The sequence below is a fragment of the Mastigoproctus giganteus genome, chromosome 8, assembly GCF_048544385.1.
Source record: "Mastigoproctus giganteus isolate SK-2022 chromosome 8, ASM4854438v1, whole genome shotgun sequence".
Lineage (NCBI taxonomy): Eukaryota > Metazoa > Arthropoda > Arachnida > Uropygi > Thelyphonidae > Mastigoproctus > Mastigoproctus giganteus.
The window spans coordinates 219,426,645-219,445,591 of record NC_143582.1 but is presented as its reverse complement, the minus strand read 5'-3'; the positions used below and the strand labels follow the sequence as shown (position 1 = coordinate 219,445,591).

Here is an 18,947-nt window from a genome sequence, read left to right as displayed (position 1 = left end):
AATCCAGTGAAGGGCAAGTTTCAATGTCAAAGAATTGGAACAGTACAATACCAAACAACTCGTGTCTTTCAATCCAATTCCAATTTAAAATAAGATAAAACTGTGTTATTAATAATGTGTTTTTATTTATTATTATTTACTTATTTTGTAATTTTTCACACAATGTAAGATGGATGCAGAGTTGTCTTTTGTTTCTTTTTCAACTGTGATGCTTCCTAGAAATCATACTCGTCGGATCCTCAGAAAATTAAAACAAAATGGCTTTGGGAGGGAGGACTTTAGTTTGATAAGCCCCTACCAGGATTCGCGCATTACTGTAAACAATAGTTAGGCCTATTGTGTATACAGTAATGCGCAATTCCAATCATGCACACTACTTCAATATACTAATACACGCTTCTAGCAAGATCAGCCATTGGTTGAAACATGAATCCAAATTGATGCTCAGGATTTTGAATGAAACTCCGAAAAACTTAAAGATTGGACAGGTACCTCTTCTTCCTTTATTATTATGTAATAATTTTTACATGGATGACTGGACCCAGGTAGATCTGTACTAGATCTACCAAAATGTTTCTGTTTTTTAAATTAATTGTGAATAATAAAATGCAACTTACGATTTATTTTTATTTTCATAGTTACTGAATCCTTTAACCTTTGAAATAACTGCAGGGTGTAACTGGCAGTTTTGGGATGAAATTCTTTTGATATAAAAGATTTTTTGTTATGCTTACAAAAATCGCAAATATTAAAATGTCACGTCATTTATATTTTCTTTGTTTATAGAATGGGAAGCTATAAACTAATAGAGGGTCATCCTGGAAGGCCAGATGAAGATTTTTCTTACGATAATGACCCTGAAGTTGATGACACTAGATGCATCAAACCCCAGAAGTTAAGAGCCAAAAACTGTACTCCAAAATTTCGTCTCTACAATATTGATGGTAAGTCTACTACTATATCTGTATTAACATTCATAAAATTTCGCAGGATTGGAGTACGCTTTATTTCCTGTTTTTAAAATAAATTCATACAATTTGTCTTTTAAAGTAAAATTATTAAAAAGTAATTTCTTTATCGACAGTAGAAGCCTTAGTTGATTACAAATGAAGATTAAATATTCATAAGAGGCACAAGGAAAAATGACTTTCTTTTAGTTTCCGCCTCTATCTCAAAGAAATCAGGAACAAAGGAAGCTAAAGGAAATTATTACTGATACATAATGGTTCATCGAACAAAACAGATTTTGAAGACCGATAGAACATGTAAAGGAGTACACATCCTGTAAGGAAATAAATTCCAAGAATATATCGGGTGAACACAAAGTACATTTACCACTTTATTGATAAGTTAAACAGAAATAAGTCAGATCAGTTGGCTAACAGTAAAACATAGTTTGTATCATAGTTTAAATAAACAGTAACGCAAACATTGACATATGAAAAACATTCTACTTGCCCGCCCAGAGCTGTACATAAACTGGGATTTGTTTTGGTTTTTCATTGTTTTGTCCCAGTGTCCCGAGACTTTCTTTTTCGAGATACATGTATATTTTTATGAAAACTCCAAACACGAAAAGTATTAGAACTTATCGAATTTTAGGGAAATACTTGAAAAGAAAGGTTGTTCCAGAAGACAGAAGTGAAAGGATAAATGAGAAAGCGAAAAATTTTGTCATGTTTCATAATTATAAAGTTTCGTGTTTCATAGTCATAAGTTGAATTTGGAGTTGGATAGCGAATGGTTACTGACTGGCTGCAACACGTGTTCGGAGTAGTTTGGAAGAGAGTAGAAGAATTACAGATGAATTACAGACTACAATACACATGGGAGTATCTATAGAAAAGGCATGCAGCAGAAACAGAAGAACGTCTATAAGAGAATGGATAGACTTTGTAAGATACGGGTCACTAATAGAGATACGCGACCTTACCTAGAAATCTGAATATCATCGAAGATGAGCATAGGGGCAGTGGACTCTTTTTACGAGAAATAAAATAGGACTGAATTTTAGAGGGATTAAAGTTAACTAAGTTTTCTTTAACTCATTAGAGGTAAAGAAACTTGGGAGCTTGGTGAAGGATATTCGAGAAGTTGAAGCTGTTTCGGCAGGATCAAGTTTCTCGAATTGAAAGGCGGAATGTGATGTGCTGTCATAAAAAAAAAAATATGGATAGGATTTCCAGTCAGTGGACGAGAGTATTAATATAAAAGAGAAAAAGACTGAAAAAGGAAGAGAGAACAGAACCTTAGGGAATACTAGCATTAGTGGAGAAGTAGAAGTTAGAAGACAGAGCTATCGACTATCAGTCGCGGTGAGCGTAAGAAAGAAAAATGGATACCCAGTTGCAGAAAACAGTCGGCAATGCATAAGATAAAAGTTTGTTTGAAGACCTTTATACCAAACACGATTAAAGCCTTAGAAAGGTCATGAGCAGCTGCTTGAGTTTCACCAAATGTTTCCATCGAATTTGTCCAGAGATGAGTAACACGAGCCGATATATCACAATTTGTTCGACAACAACAGAATCCATATTGGCGATCATTGATCAGATGGATGTTTGAAGATATTTTAAGAGTTGGCCGCTGATGGATTTCTCCATTACTTTTGTAATTGAGTTTTGTTTTTTTTTAAATGTATTTATAGTAATGGAGAATTTTTGCTATATTAGAAAGGAATTAAAGATTTACTCAATTAATGGAAAAATTATAGAATGTAGACAAAGATGGAAAGAACATGTAGAAAGAACGGAAGATAATAGATTCTCTAAATTAGTTTACACGTATAGAGCAAAAGGAAAAAGAGACAGAGGAAGACCGAAGAAAAGATGGACAGGCCTCTTTGAAATCGGAACAGGCGGATCGCCTAATCCGTGAAGGAAGACCAGACAAGACAAGGAGAATTTTTGCGAAATTCTAAACGTAATGGCTCGCCCATCAGTTTTATTGCATTTGCAAGATTAATTTCAATCTGTACTAGATCTACCAAATGTGGAAGGCATTGGCATTTCTAGTGCTGGAAAAACCACTTACACTTAAGTTCACTGAGAACTCATTCTAGAAAATAATGGTAAGAGCTTGGAATTTATTTCCCTTTCTTCTTTTCCAGCTATGAGCAGTGTTGGCTCTCGTGAGTAGCACAGTTAGTAAAATCGCCGTCATCTCCACACCGGGTGAAAAAGACCTGAGTTCTAAAATCCCGTTAATTACGAGAGAAATTTTTATGAGCCTTTTTCACAACGTGGCCGAGTTAGTCGGTCTCAGGCGAGGGTAGTGTGGTTTTTTTTTTTTTTTCCCCTACTGGAAACTAGGGTTTTTCATCCAGGAAACAGCAAATCGACCAGAAAATACATGCAATTTACAGCACAGTATGATCTAAATTGCTAAAACCCAATAACAAGAACAACAACATAATGTAAATGAAAAGAATATTTTCGGTAATTGATGAATTGTTATTTCAAAATTATTATAATTGGCTGCACCTCAGCTCTGTCATGTTGATATCGGGTTCTCAATAAGACATAAATTAGTCTTTAGTTCTAATTTAATTTATTTGCATTACTGCTGAATCATTCATCAAATATATTAATATAATTATTTTACGATATGTCACACTATATTTCTCTTTTATATATCTGTTTCTGTTGCCATCTCAGTGACGCTTCCATTTTCACTAATTTTTATGTCACACGTCAAGCAAACATGCTTCAGTGAATATTTGAAAACTTTTAGCAATTTAAATGTAGAAATTTAAGAATGGACATTGTTAAGTGCTATCCAGGAGACGGAAAAGAAGTCAGTTCCTCGGATCGACTCGCTTGGATTTCTTTTTTGTGGAGATATGTGAAGTTCCGGGTGTACGACAGCAAGCCCATTAATCTCCAGGAACTGCGACAACACTTGGGAATTGTTGCGAGACCGTGACTCCAGCCATGATGCAGAACGTCTGAGAGAGTGGCTTAACCGTTTGAACCTTTGTATGGTGCAATAAGGTGGTCATATCGAGCATCTTTAAATTACATACCCGTATCGTTGATTCCAGACGTTTGACTCATATTGTATAATGGAATTAATACAAGTATCGACATCTTGGAGTGTCTTCCATACCTGTCCCAATATTTCTTTGCTGGGTTTTTGAAATGGTTAAGGAAATTTGCCAATTTAATTCACAGAAAACAAATACTGAGCTTTATTCTGAATTTGTTAGTTCAGTTATCATTTAGAAATATTTTCATAACCTAAAATAATTAAATACTTCACAGCACACATTTTTTTAAAGTTAAGTTAGAGAAATTTGAAGAAATTAGAAAATTCCATTTGACTTCATCAATCAGATTTTCGCTAACATAACCTAAAAAAGACTGTCATCATGATATCATTTTACGTTAAGGTATTCTCAACTGTCCTTGGAGTAACTTTTCAACGAATAGAACCAGCATCAAAGCGATTAATTTACTGTCGAATCACCTCAAAGTGGACCATTATCGGAAAAGCAGTGTGCCAACAGAGCCAGGGAGCAATCAAGTTACATATAAGAAAATTGTCTGCATAGCAGTAGAGATAATAAACGTGACTTCACTTATTAATTCTTTCATCAAAGATTATGTTGTGAAGACTTGAATTACATGAGTTACTATGCACATGAGTAGTTTACTATAAATTGCTGTCAATTCTTGTTGCTCTATGGCTACAATATTGTGGTTTCCTTTATTCGAATGCTTTTATCGATTTGTTATTCCAGATGATGCACTACAGATCGATATTCGGAGAAGAATATTTGCTGTTTCGTTTTTTTTTTTTTTTAATTTGTTGCTGCCGCCATTGATCAAATCATTTGAAGGGCAAATAACAAATTATGTGTATGCATGCATGAGAAAAGAATTGGACACGACTGAGATTTAATGTGAAAGAAAAACGATGAATCATTTCGCGATTATCAATCATTAAACTGCGTATTGTATAAATTATAAGAATTGTTCATTTAATCATATGCAAGCTCACGTTTAAAACAGTCTCCTTCGATTTCGACGAAAAATCCAACTCATGTCTGATTTTGCGCATGCGCTAAGATTCTAAGAAAGACGAATACTGCATAAAAAATTTAGCAGAAATTACTGTTAATTTTTTGCTATTTAATAGAAGAAAAGTGCGTGTTAAAATTAAAAATGTAAAAGAAAAATTGTTAAATTAAAAATAAACTTCTTAATATTTTGATAACCATTTAATTTCCAAGGGAACTGTGTTGGAGGATATCAAAATATACGTTCATTTGAAGGACAGAAGAAAATGTTCCTGAGGTGTCAAAGTTCGTTCTCAGCGTCGTCACGGTCTACTTTATTTTTACCTTGATGTTCGCGTTCATTTCGTCATGCTACCCCTTTAAATAACAACATACAAAGATAAACAAACACAAAACCAGAATAGAATTTATTTTTGTCTTCCAGTGATAGCTTTCGACTTGGACAGAAACGGTGACGTTTTCCGTTACAGGTCATTGCTACTACGAGGCACTCATCCCACTTTTGTTCGTAGTGGTTGCTACAGGGGCTCACCTATTCATTAGACGAGAAACGTCATGTCGGGGGGGGGGGGGGGAGAAGATTTAGTGTGCATGCATGCTTTACTAATTCATTTTTTACTGCGTATACAAAAAATAAACTTCTATTTTAACTTTGAAAACTAAGACTATTTTCCTTAAAGTAAAGTGCAGCCATTATCAACCCACTGCAGGATGGAAGCCTCCTCAACAATTCACGTTGAGGGAAAAAATGGACCATAATCTACCACGCTGGTCCAGTGCGGGTTGGCAGATCGACCGTATTCAGCAGTCAGGGGCTTAAACCCCGGTCTACTCAAAGAGCGTGTGCTACTGCACTCCCGCTCCTGCCCACTCGGCTACGGAGGCCTATTTTCCATAGGATGTTTGAAATAATTCGAACTGATAACAGTAAAATACATATATCCTAGCAGTCCCCCGTGGCACTACTAGCGGTATACACCCTCTTTCCCCTTGAAAAGTATCTAGACATCACTGCATTCATACTTCATTCGACTTTTTCCACAGCATCCCAAAGATGCTCCACAGGGTTCATGTCTAGTGAACGGGGAGGCCATTCCATGGTGGCGAAATCTGCGGAATGCTCTTCGAACTATGTTCTAGTCACCACGGCTCTGTGGGGAGGCGCACTGTCCTGCTGGGAGAGTCCATTGCCCTGTGTGTGTGTACGATGACCATAAAGGGATGCAGAAGGTCTGCAAAGGACCCGGCCCGTTCACAGATGCGTCTAGACGTACCAGAAGTCCCAATGTGTGTCAGTTGAACACGTCCCAGACCATCAGGCGATCATTACCTATCGTCCACCTACCTGAACAGTTCCTTGTTGATATGACGGGTACATAGCTTCGTGCGGTTTCCGCCAGATACGCACCCACCCGTCCGCTCGAAATAACTGGAAACGAGACTCATTGAACCAGAAGACCGGCCCCCAATCATCCAAGGTCCAGTGCCGATGTCCTTTCGCCCAGTTGAGGCGTAGAGTCCTTATGTTGTGGTGTTAGCAATGGGATTCTGGTGGGTCGGTGGCTCCCATAACCTATTGCGGCTAATGATCGCCTGATGGTCTTAGTGGAGACGTTTCTGGCACTTCCATCGTTGAAGTCGGCGGTGATTTGTGCCACTGTTGCTCTCCGGTTGGCTGAGAAAATGCGAGACAGACATCGACGACCACGTTCATCCACCACCTTTCTTCGCCCGAAACGCTGTCCACGATGAGATGTTATTTCGGAAAGGGCATGTTCCCGATACACTCTTGATACTGTCGAACGGGGACAGTGCAATTTCTGTACCACCTCCGCGATAGAGTGACCCATGCGTCAGAACACACTGTGTTTCAAGTTGGTTAACTCACGACGATTATCCATACTGACATAGAATTACCGTCTACGTGAATGCAGTGTACCTATATACCTGCCAAGCGGTGAGTTCGTCCGCTAGCTAGAGGGGTGACAGCGTCGCGTTGCCCAGGAACAAGGTATCACATGAATTATGTCCTTTCAGTGTACAGTTGTTGACAGCTTACACCATCCAAAGAGTAGCGGCACATAAGTCAAATATTACTAACCGCAATCAGCTGAATCTGTAAATACAGAAAAGTTGGAATGACCGGTATAGAATACCGATTTGAACGCTATGGAACATTTATGAGATGATCTAGAACATTGGGCCAGGATCAGATCAGCACGTCCCACATATATAGCTCAATTGGTTATTGTTCTGTAGGAAGTATAGAGGACTATACCTGCTACATTCTGTCGTTTGTTGATGGAAAACCTACTCAAGAGAGAGCAGTGTTCTATAGCGGGAAGACTAACAAGTGGGTAGCAGTGACGCCAGTGTAAAACCGATGTCCGTCCGAATATTTTTGGAAGGCAGAGTACACTCAACCAAATCGGGAAGGGAGTCAGAATTTGTAATTATGCCTCTGCGCAACACTGTCACAAAGAGCATTTTTTTTAAGATTAGAAAAAAAAATCATTATGTACTCATAGCAAGTGAAAAATTTGCGAGATTTGTGGTACATGATTTTAAAATGCAGACTTGGCGTGTATAGAACTTAAGAGAATCCTTAACTGCAAAACTTTGGTGTTTTGCAGTTAAGGTTTGAAAATAGCAATGCCCTGCGTTGTCCCTGTGAACGGATACAGCGGAACTCCCATTATATGATACTTTGTTTATCCGAATTAATTAAGAAACTGGAAGATAGTGCCTCTACCTGAGGGACCTCGTACGCAAAACAGCTGGTACATTCACCATCCTTCCGCACCGGGTGGAAAAGACCCGAGTTCGAATCCCGTAGATGATGCGAGCAATTTTTATGGACCTTAGGATGATTTTGTCTCCTGAAAACTCGGGTTTTTCGTCCAGCAAACATCAAATAGACCACAGAATACATGCAATCAAACAGAAACATATAATTGTATGGCGAAAATATGGCGTAAGTTGCTGATGCGCCAAAAAAAAAAAAAAAAACAATAAAACCGCTACGTCATGTATTATGCGTATTTATGTTGTAACAGTTACAATATTGTAAGAGTAAATAAAACTGAAGTTAAAGTTATTTTCTTTTATTGTAATTTTATTCTAATAAATTTATTCCCTTTCAGACCTATGACGTTATTGATTTTGAAACACTGCACAGCAAGGAGGCGTGTTGCAGTTTATTCTGCTAGTTCCAACTCGTGACGGGTATTGCTACCAAGTACACAGGGCGGTTGTTGTTATGTCTGGTGTTACTGTTGGTCGAGGAACTGTCTGACTGTCCTACAAGTGTTCGGGATTGCGACTTTCTGGAGTTCTTTGTAGAAGTTCGCTGGGAGACCTATTGCTGCTAGGCTGTTATGTAGGGTCTTTGACACCGTACCTGTCGTTGACACGATGATCGGGATGGTCGTTACTTGCTGTATATGCCACATCTCTTTGATCTCCTGTCTTAGATTCGGTACTTCCTGAATTTTTCCGCATGGGTTTTCTGCAGGTTTCCAGTGTTGGGTACCGCTATGTGAATCAGATAGATAGCCTTTTCCTTCTTGTTCAGAAGGGTCTGTTGTGCAGGATTGTCTTATCCGTTATTATGGCGCGGTCTCAGTACAGCTTGTGGGTTGGGGTCTCTAGTACTGCCTGGGGTTCGTACTTGTAGTACGGTACACTTTCTTCGATCAACTGGTATTTCCTTGCTAGCTTTTTATGTATTATCCTGGCTACCTGGTCGTGTCTACAAGTATACTCAGTCTGGGTGATCACCTTGCATCCCGCGGTGATGTGTTGGATCTTCCTGAGGCCAGGTGGCATCGTCGACATGTGTCATCGAACACTCCTTGGGGATGTATTTTTTATAGTTCCTGGTGTTGATTACCTGGTCTTAGATGGCCAGCATGAATCTTTCAGTCTCGAGGAGGAGCGTCCCGCTCGTGAGCCATGCATTGGAAGCAATTTTATCTATGTGATCTTGATGGAAGTCACTCTACTGACTGCCATGGAGTGTCTTCTCTGCCCATCTTTCTAGCTTCGTTTGTACTTCCTGGTTGGGAGGGGACTCCTCGCTTAGGTTGAGTGGGTTATACCGCTTGTCTATTTTACTTATGGCCTGCTGGGGTGCTGTTGTGTGCTTCTCGAAGTAATCCTTCAGGTTAACTATCGCTGTCTTCTGTTGCTCAATGAGGTCTATCAGGCTCCTTCCTCCTTCTTTCCGGGCATTTCTCTACGGCAGATTTCGGGTGGTGTTGGTGGCTCTTGGTCATCATTGTCCTTGCCTTTCTCATGATATCCTCCAGCTCAGTGTTAGTCCAATCTATGACCCCGAAGGAGTATGTTAGCACTGGGACTGTATAGGTCTTTATGGCTTTAACTGTGTTCCCTCCGTTCAGCTTTGCTTTCAGCAGGCTTCTGAGTCTCTGATCGTATTTTACTGTCAGGCAGGCCTTAATTTCCTTGTGCTGTAACTGCTGAGCCTGCATCATCCCCAAGTATTTGTAGGCCTCTCCCTCTGCCATTATTATTATTATTTATCAGTTTATTAACAAACATCCCTGAGCAGAAATTTAAAAAAAAAGTGTACAAAGTTGATGAAGAATATTATTCAGGAAAGAAGAGATTCCATAGCATTAAGCACATTTGAACTCTTAGAAACCTGGAATCAAAGCTTTTTAGTGTCTTCAAAAAACCCTTATTGGACATCTAGAAAGATGGTTCATATATGCATCCAACAAAACTGATTATACAGTAATATAGAATAAAATATCAGCAAATACATAAAAGAAATAAATAAAGAGGAATCATAACATAGATACAATCATTTACATTATGTCCAATAACGGTCTTTCGAAGACACTAAAAATAGTTGATTCCAGGTTTCTAGGTGTTCAAAGGCGCTTAATACTATGGAATCTCTTCTTTCCTGAATTACATTCTTCATCAAATTTGTAGTCTTTTTTTTTTTTTTTTTTTAATGAAAGCCCCAAACACGAGAGGTGTTAGAACCTATAGTACTTAGTACCGTGCTTGGGTTGGAGGTTGAGAAGACGAAAGAAGATATTTGTTGACATTGGACTTGAACTTCTGTAGATTGTAATTTTCAGGAAATACGTATGAAGGAGGGTTATTCCAGAAAGCGGCAGTTGAATGAATAAACGAGGAAGATGAAAAGTTGGTTCTGTCAGTTTGAAGTTGGACAGTAAATGGATGTTGGCTGGTGGCGGTATAAAAATAATAACTGAGAAAATAAAGTATGTAATTGTATAAATAAATATGTAAATAACTGCTATCTAAGGATATGTATTTTCTTTTCTTAGAGGATCCAAGAGAAGAGCATGACTTGGCAGATTCTCTACCAAATGTAGTAAATGAACTTTACCAACGGCTGAATAAATACAGGTCAACTATGGTTCCAGCAGATGACCCTACTAATAACAAAATGGGAAATCCGAAATTTTGGAGAGGTCTATTCTCACCTGGCTGGTGCACGGCCGTCTACTGATAGGAAAAATTGAATACAGCTTTAATAAGATACACGGGTTAAGTTAATATTAAGGAAAGAAAAAACGATCCTTGATTATTCGTGGCCCAGAAAACCAAATTAATATATAAACGATCTTTGGTATGCAATTTAGATTTTTATTAATTTTCAGAATTTTGATTTTTTCGATGCCTGTCTCTGTGCGTCGATATAATCCTACAAATTCCTATAATCCTATAATCCTACTTTTAGGACTATCGAGCTATTCCAAATTTCATTGAAGTCAGCCAAAATGTCTGTAATTATTATTTTTTATACATATCACTTAGATTATTGTATACTATGGTCAGTGGTTCCCAAACTTTTTTTTCTGGCGACCCCATGTTTTTATTTTTTCCACTCCTCGTGACCCCTTAGAGAATATAATTATTACTGACAAACTTAAATGCAGGCTATATAAGCTTATTCATTCAACTAGCAATAAATAAATTTTAATTTATGTAGAGATTTTTTATCCAGGTATAAAAATATATAAAGTTTTACAGTATATTTTAACAACCTTTTATTTCTCATTTTTTGAAAAAAAAAAAAGCTAATTTAATAAGTTTTTAATCATTGTTACTGTTTTCAGTGGTTATCATGATGCTGTTTCATTTAGCTTATGAGCTCTTGTAGTTTTGATTTGAAGTTGACAGACAGGGCACATCGCAAATCATGCTGAGAATCCATACGGTTTCTTGATTTACTCTTGATTGCAGCAAGACTTAAAAGTCCTTGTTCACAAAGCTATGCCGTTGGGAAAGGTAGAAGAGCCTATTCAGCTTCTTGAGATAGAGCGGGCTTATCCTTGAGCTGTGCCCAAAATTCTGAAAGAGAGAGGTTTTCAAAACATTCCTTTTGCACTTGGTTTTCTTGAAGATCTAAATGCTCTTCTTAAAACCCTGGTATATCTTCTCCAATATTACTAACATTCACAGAAAACACAATTCTGATCCAACTATATTGTTGAAGGTTGATACTTTCTGGTATATACTGTATATATATAATTTCTTGAGGAATAATTTTTTTGAGGAATCTTCAGGAAGATTCCTCAAATGACTCTCAAAAACAGAGAACGTCAGAAGTGATATCTACTATGAATCTTTCAGGATCACACTCAATTCTGGAAGGCAGCTGTTTTTCCTTTGATTATTTTTTTCTTTTCAGAGGCCAAGGTTTTCGTAAAATAAGCAATCATTTCACTGTCACCCATGGTTTTATTTCGTCCCTGCATCTCTAAATTTAGTTTATTCAAGCGAGTGAAGATGTCAGCTAGGTTTGCTAACTTTGCCAGCCAAACAGCACCTTTAAATTTTTCTGTCAAGAATGCTTCTTCTCTGCTAAGAAATTTTCTATTTCAGTTCTTAATTCAAAAATTCGTTTCAGGATCTTGCCACAAGAAAGGTAACGGACTTCGGAGTGAAACAACAAATTCCATTTATTCACACATTTTATGGAAAATGCACGGGTTCAAAGAGTTGGCCTTTACAAAATTCACGATATCCTCCGGCTGCAACTGTTGGGAAGCCAAATATTCCCGATGAAAAAAGCAGTGAATTATGATAACGGCAAAATGTTCTATCTTAACTCCACCTGCAAATCCTGTACGACTACCCATCATAGACGGAGCTCCATCAGTGCATACAGCCATACAGCTCTCAACCAGTCAAGGCAATGTTTCTTGAAAAAATCATCCACCGTGTTCTCCAGTGGTAATCGTTGACATAGCCACGCAGAAGAGAAATTCCTCCACAAAGACACCCTCTCCTTTGTACCTCACGAAAACCATGAGTTGAGGATCTTTTGCAATGTCAACAGCTTCATCGATCTGCAATGAAAATTTTCCAGCTTTTTTCAGAGTCACAACTAGTTGAGCAAAATGTCCTTTGATATGAGATCAATTCATCCTTTAAATATTATTACTGGAAAGCGGTACTGCTTCTAGTGTTTGGCTGTATCTGCCCCATAAACAATTTTCAACATTGCTATTGCCGTTGGCTTCACCATCTAGCAATATGCCGAGCCACTTCAAACGATGCAAAGGAAGTTTCCTCCCTAGAAAAGGCTCGATGGAGCATCGATCCGACTATTTTTTTACTTGTTGTTCTTTATCTTTCCAATAGCTGAGTGACTTATGCGATTAGGACGAACAAATGACAAATGACGTTTCGGTTTATTTTCTTTCATCGATTCGGTTGCCAGTACTTGTAGGCATTGAGCACACTGGGTCGAACATTTCCAGATCGTTCTCGCAGCCACAGAAGCCGTATTTTAAATATTCTGGCTTATACTGTAATTTTCGCTTGACCATTGTGTTCAGGGTTAAAAAGTCACACCTAAACAAAGAAAAAAAATTGACAATGCCGTATTTCGAAAAATAATAATTATTTAATAATAATTATTAAATATAATTATTATTATATTTAATAATAATAAATTAATTATTATTTTGGTTTGATTGGGACTTCTTTAAATGAAAAATTTAGATATAAGAAAAAAATTTAAATAAAAATTTAAAATTTTGAATATTAAAAACGTTGTGAGGCGTGTGTTGCTGTTTGTTTTTTTTTTGTTAAATCACAAAAGATCCGTAAAATATATGTTGTTGTATTTCATTTTTTTCTGAAAATACAGGAGAAATTAGAATAAATTTAGAGAGAAATTTTTACCTATTAACTATTTTAAAATGATTTAATTGTCCATTAGACAAAGTCATTATTCAATGTTGGCTATGGTATTATTTGAATGTGTTGTTTGATGTATCGTGAACATACATATTTGAAATATAAAGTTCTCTCAAATTTCTCTCAAAGATAGTTAAAAATATTTTTGTAACGTTTACATAACGCATTTTTGTGTTTGTGTTCGTTGCAGCTATTGATTCTACTCCTACAGGGAGACATAAACTACTGTACTTTACAGGTTTTACAGCAAGCATTCAAAGTACCTTACAATAATATAAAAGGTTTATAACTGCATATTGAGGTTTTGAGAATGGGTTTGCTTTGAATAAAGTAATACGTTTGTTTCGTAATATATTCAATAAATTGCCTGTCAGGTCAAGTTTATAGATGCGAAAATCCACAAGATTTTCCATATATAATGTTCATATAAAATCTTTGAAAAAGTCGTATTTTCCATTATGGCCTATGTAGGATGAGATCTGCGAAAATAATTACTTGCATAACAATAAATCCATTCCATTTTTTACTTAGACACTAAGTAGGAAAAAATGTGCAGGTACATTTTCATAGATTCACACTGCAGGTTTATTAAAACAACAAAACAACATTTATTTTCTCAAATGAACTGCTATTTTTAACTCAGTCAAGCTCTCGTGGGAGCACGTACGTGTCGAAAATAAACTACTGAAGAATTTAAGAAAAGTAGCAATTGAAGTTTAACATTGACAAATGCAAGGCCCTGTGTTTGGGTTAATCCCGGAGTAGTATACCCTTTGGGTGAAATGAAAACGACATGGATGATTGTACAATGAGACACGAAGTTCTCTGAGCAGTGCAGAGAGGCTGTTAGGAATTTTTCCAGCAAGGACAAGGAGATGATTATCTCGTTGTGTAAGGCAATGGTTAGGCCTCATCTGGAGTACAAGTTTGAAAGGCATCATTTTAGGAAGGATGTTGATCTGCTGGGATCAGTTCAGAAAAGAGCAACAAGATTAGTAAGGAATACAAAAGTTGCTCTTAAGAAGAAATAGTTGAGTTCTAAGCTGCAGTGTCTGTAAACTAGGCATTTGCAGGGCGACATGATTGAAGTGGTTAAGGTAATAAATGGATTGAGTAAAGAAAACGCTGATTGTATCCTTACTCCTTCTCGGACGACATAAATACAATGGAACATAAATTTAAATTGAAAAAGAATCGTTGCAGGATGTGCGATTTTTTTTTTTTTTTTCAGTCATAACTGTAATTGTTGGAACAAACTTCCATCTGATGTTTTACACTGGTGTGCAAAACTTAAGGCCCAACACTATTTCTAAAGGTTACAACCAGAAAATCTTTACTTAAGGGACTCTGATGAGAGTAGATTCAGTCTCAGCAGCGATTCTGGACGTCAGCTAATCTGGCAAGAGGTTGGCACACGGTATCACCCCGCAAACGTCACTGAAAGGGATCGATATGGTGGTTGAAGTGTTCTCGTCTGGGGAGGCGTTATTTTGAATGGACGTATACAACTCCAGAACTGGAAGGCGGTACTGTACTGAGGTAATCCTTCCCCATGTGCATCTGTTCCGAGGTGCCATTGGCCCCGAGTTCGTGTTTATAGACTGTAACGCCACACCCCATCGCATTGCAGCTGTTGATATGCTTTTGGAAAGTGAGGACATTGTTCGTGTGGATTGGCCTGCTCGTTTCCCCCGACCGATCTAAATCACATCGAACACATATGGGACGCTCTGGGGAGACACCTAACGGCACGTCCACACCCACCAGAAAATGTTCACCAGCTGAAGATGGCGCTGGCAGAGGAATGGACGATGTTATCTCAAGAACTTATCAACAACATTGTTCTAAGTATGGACAGGCAGTGCAAAGCCTGCATCGACATTAGGGGTGGCCATATCTCTTACTGAGGATCACCTCTTCTCTTTGTTCCATCTTTGGCAGCGATATATCTGTATCATGGCATCCAATGCTATGTTGTCATTTTTGAATAAAGCCCCTCTGTACCGTTGTTTCCGTTGTTGTGTCGGTGTAATTTCTGTACCTCAAGAGGTTCCTTTGGTATGCTTTTTTTCCATATCCAGGCCATTTCTATGAGAAGCTACAGGTGAAAACCTGACTGATCCTTAAATTTTGCACACCAATGTAGAAGCTGGCAGTTTTAATAAATTTGAAGGACTGTACAAAGTTTTAGATGGCAAATGAAGTAAGCTTTTTGCTTTTTGGATGATGCTGAATGCCTTGCTTTCTTGCATTATTTAACCACTGCTAATACCGATATTAATATTAAAGAATCATAATTGAATTGTCTTTCCGAAAGCAGATAACGATACTGAATTCACAGATAATCGGATTTTCATGAGAATTGAATTGTGTTATGTGTCAATGAAACAAAACTATGAGGTATCAGTATATGGTGTTTGTAACAGCGCGAATTTTTCTGTTTGTTTGTTTGTCAGTTTGCTTGCCGAAAAAGCTGAGCTTCCAGGAGATAAAATCGTGACCCCTCTCACGCGAGACCGACTAACTCGGCCACCTTCTGAAAGACCTATAAAAATTACTCGCATCATTGACCGGATTCGAACTCAGAATTTTTCGGCTCCGGGTAGGAAGATGGTGTTTATAATCATTGGGCTACCCGCAAGGGTAAAACTGTAGTAGACCTCACTAATGCATAAAAAGCTATTTCTACAAATATCATTCAGTCTTAACAAATGGATACCCATTTTCCCTTCCACCCGCCATCTGGAAATTCATGACAGACTTCGAAAACAGAGCGCTAGGTTCCTACAACCTACAGATATTCCTTCCGACTAATTCCTACCAAGTTGGTAGGAAAGAATGCTAGATTAAAGTTTAATCCAAACGAGTAATTTATTTTATGTTTTGAGTGTGTTTTATGTTTTTTTTTTTTTTTGATAAACTGGAATCTATATAATTTTTTAAAAAATATTGGATTTGTATTTGACTGTAATCTAACTGGTATTTAACTGTAATCTAACTTATATTTAACTCGTATCTAATTGTAATGAAATTTGGAGTGGATGAGCAAACGTTTCCAAAAGATCAAAACATAAAATTTTATGAAAATTCTTGGGAATCGAATTTTAACATGCGGACAGACAGACAGATATGTAGAGAAACGTTTACATGCAAATATACTCAAAAGATTCATTTTTCAGTTTCTCACATGTCAATCCCAGATTGTTATCTATAACGATGCCCCTGAACTGTATTTGAATTGACATGCACACACACGCTTGCGCAGTGGGGGAGAGGAATTCTCTCTTTATCAGTAATTATCTAAGTAGCGTGCGCAGCATGGTTATGCCGGATTGAATAAATAATTCACATACCAAAGGAATAATCAGATTAATGCACCATTCATCATCCTAATGATTAAATATATCGTAAAGATTGTCTCTTTTGATTAATTCACTTTAACTCTCTTACAATAAAAAATTCTCTTTACTTTTATACTTGATAATGTTTTCTAATTAAGCATAATGAAAAGAAATACTTAATCTTGCCAAGATAATATTCTATAAAGTAAATGCAAAGGAACTCGGAGAATATAGTCTTCATTTGATTAATAAGGCATGCTCAGTGTTAGTAAGAAAGAAATTATTACTTGTATATTGTATTTACAATTTATTAGATAAAGTGTTTTTTTTTTTTTTACACAACTATACATTATTTCTCAAAAATCGGTTGTAATAACAACCCAATAATTTGTCCATCTTTTTCATCAGACGAACACAGTTTATGAAATTAGTCGTTAGTCGTTAAAAATTGTTTTTGAGTTTACTTTTCGAAAATGTTAACAAAACTAACTTACTTTTCGAGAATTTGAAAAGTAAACGGTAGTACAAAAAGGGGGGGGGGGATTTCTCAATAATTTTTTTTGACTAGCAATTCAAAAGCGGGGATTCAAAAAGAGTGGAAACATTTAAAAATTACATCCAACATAATAGCAGGGTTTCCCCGCACAAAAGCTCAAAAATACCCTGTTATGCGAGATTTACCAAAATTCTCTAACCGTGTTAGAGCGAAACCGTGTTATATGGGGGTTTGCCTGTATACTTATCCACGAGCAGTCATGAGAGTGGGTGAAGTGTGTGACTGCCCAGAGCCTCGCATCTGTAGGGGCATAGCGGCTGAAAAATTACAAGCCCAGCTTAATATAAAGAGTATAATATAAAAAGTTGGTTGTTTGTTGTAGGGGCTCAGCAGCTTGCACCATTTAGATTATGTCTCTAAATTGCATGTGGTCGATTTTCTGTTTGCTGGACGAAAAACCCGAGTTTGCCGGAGAAAAAACCGTGCTACCCTCGCTAAAGACCGACTAACTCAACCAGGTTGCCCAAAGGTTCATAAAAATTCCTCGTTATTGAGGAGATTTGAACCCAGGTCTTTTCTACGCACTGCCGGGAAGATGATGATTATACCGTCTGTTCTACCCACGAGGACAAAAAAAAAAAAAAAAAAAAAAAAAATCGTATATATTGTTATAAAAGGTATCTACCTCGTGTTAGATTATTAGTTATCTTGACATGCGGATCTTAACGACATCCTAATGATTAGTTACTCCGATGACCTGCTTACCTTTGTATTTAGAAACTTCCATTCGGAGCTTGAAGAAAAATATTATTCTTACCAGAATTTAATATCAACTTAATGTCCAGGCTTGAAAACTGGACTGGAATAAACAAGCTAACAGTTCTCGAACACGAAATCTAAAATGATAGTGTTCGGTAGAAAGCTTTATTATGCTCCTACTGTCAGATACAAAGGTATTTCTCTTCCCCTAGTGGCTACTCATAAACACCTTGGTGTAATCGTAGACGATCACCTTGATTTCTTCCATCACATCGAAAGTCTCAAATTAAATAAATTTGTTTCCATGATCCAAAAATGATACTAGCCAAGGCACTCTACCTGATATATTCTCACTGGTCATGGATCTCTAAATCATAAATTGAATTGATTTAATCTTATTTCCACTGATCTTTTTTTTTGCTGAGCCTCTGAAGATTGGAAACATGTAATCCAGCTGACATATTTATTTATTTTAACATATAATATAAACAACAGGCATACGCCCACTTAAAGTGTATAACAGAGCAAAAAAAAAAAAAAAAAAAAGATAACAGAACAAAGACTGTACAAACATAAGAATAAATAGTGGAATAATACACTTTGTACAATGAGAGTTCATTCAAACGGGAAAAGTCCAATTCACGGAAATAAAAAAAGGTATTCATAACGTCAAGTCCAGCGCCATGAAAAATCGCAGAGAGCAGAGGAGACATCACACACACACACACACGAATTAATGAGGACATCTTTAGCCCAGAACTCATCCGTCAACCAGTCACCTTACTCCAAATAGTTCTGTGAAACTGTTTCTTGTTCACAGTCATATACAAGTCAAACTTGTACATGAGTGCCAATGTTCTTTTGAAGAAGGAGTTCCTGGATATCTCTAATCTAGAATTACCAATATGGAATGTAGTCTTCTGTCTAGTAGCCACCGCTGGAGCGTGAAGGTCAATATGGCATAGAAGATCCAGCATGTAGGTTGAACCAGCAAAGATATGATACAACAGTTTTAAAATCAATATGCAGATTTTCGACAAATTCTTTCTCGAATTGTTTCTGATCTGGGTCTTGTTAATGAACACAGTTTAATATCAAACAGTACGACTGCTGGCAT

At 37.1% G+C, this 18,947-nt stretch overlaps 1 protein-coding gene across 1 annotated transcript in view; it reads left to right on the top strand.

Annotated features, from left to right (window-relative positions):
• LOC150082306 (arylsulfatase B-like) overlaps window positions 1-10,532 on the top strand; it is a 59,730-nt gene extending 49,198 nt beyond the window's left edge. Inside the window, exons 14-15 of the mRNA XM_090380483.1 lie at window positions 787-944; window positions 10,348-10,532. Coding sequence (XP_090236609.1) covers window positions 787-944; window positions 10,348-10,532 — 343 coding nt within the window. The remainder of the gene's footprint in view (window positions 1-786; window positions 945-10,347) is intronic.
• Window positions 10,533-18,947: the final 8,415 nt, after the last annotated feature.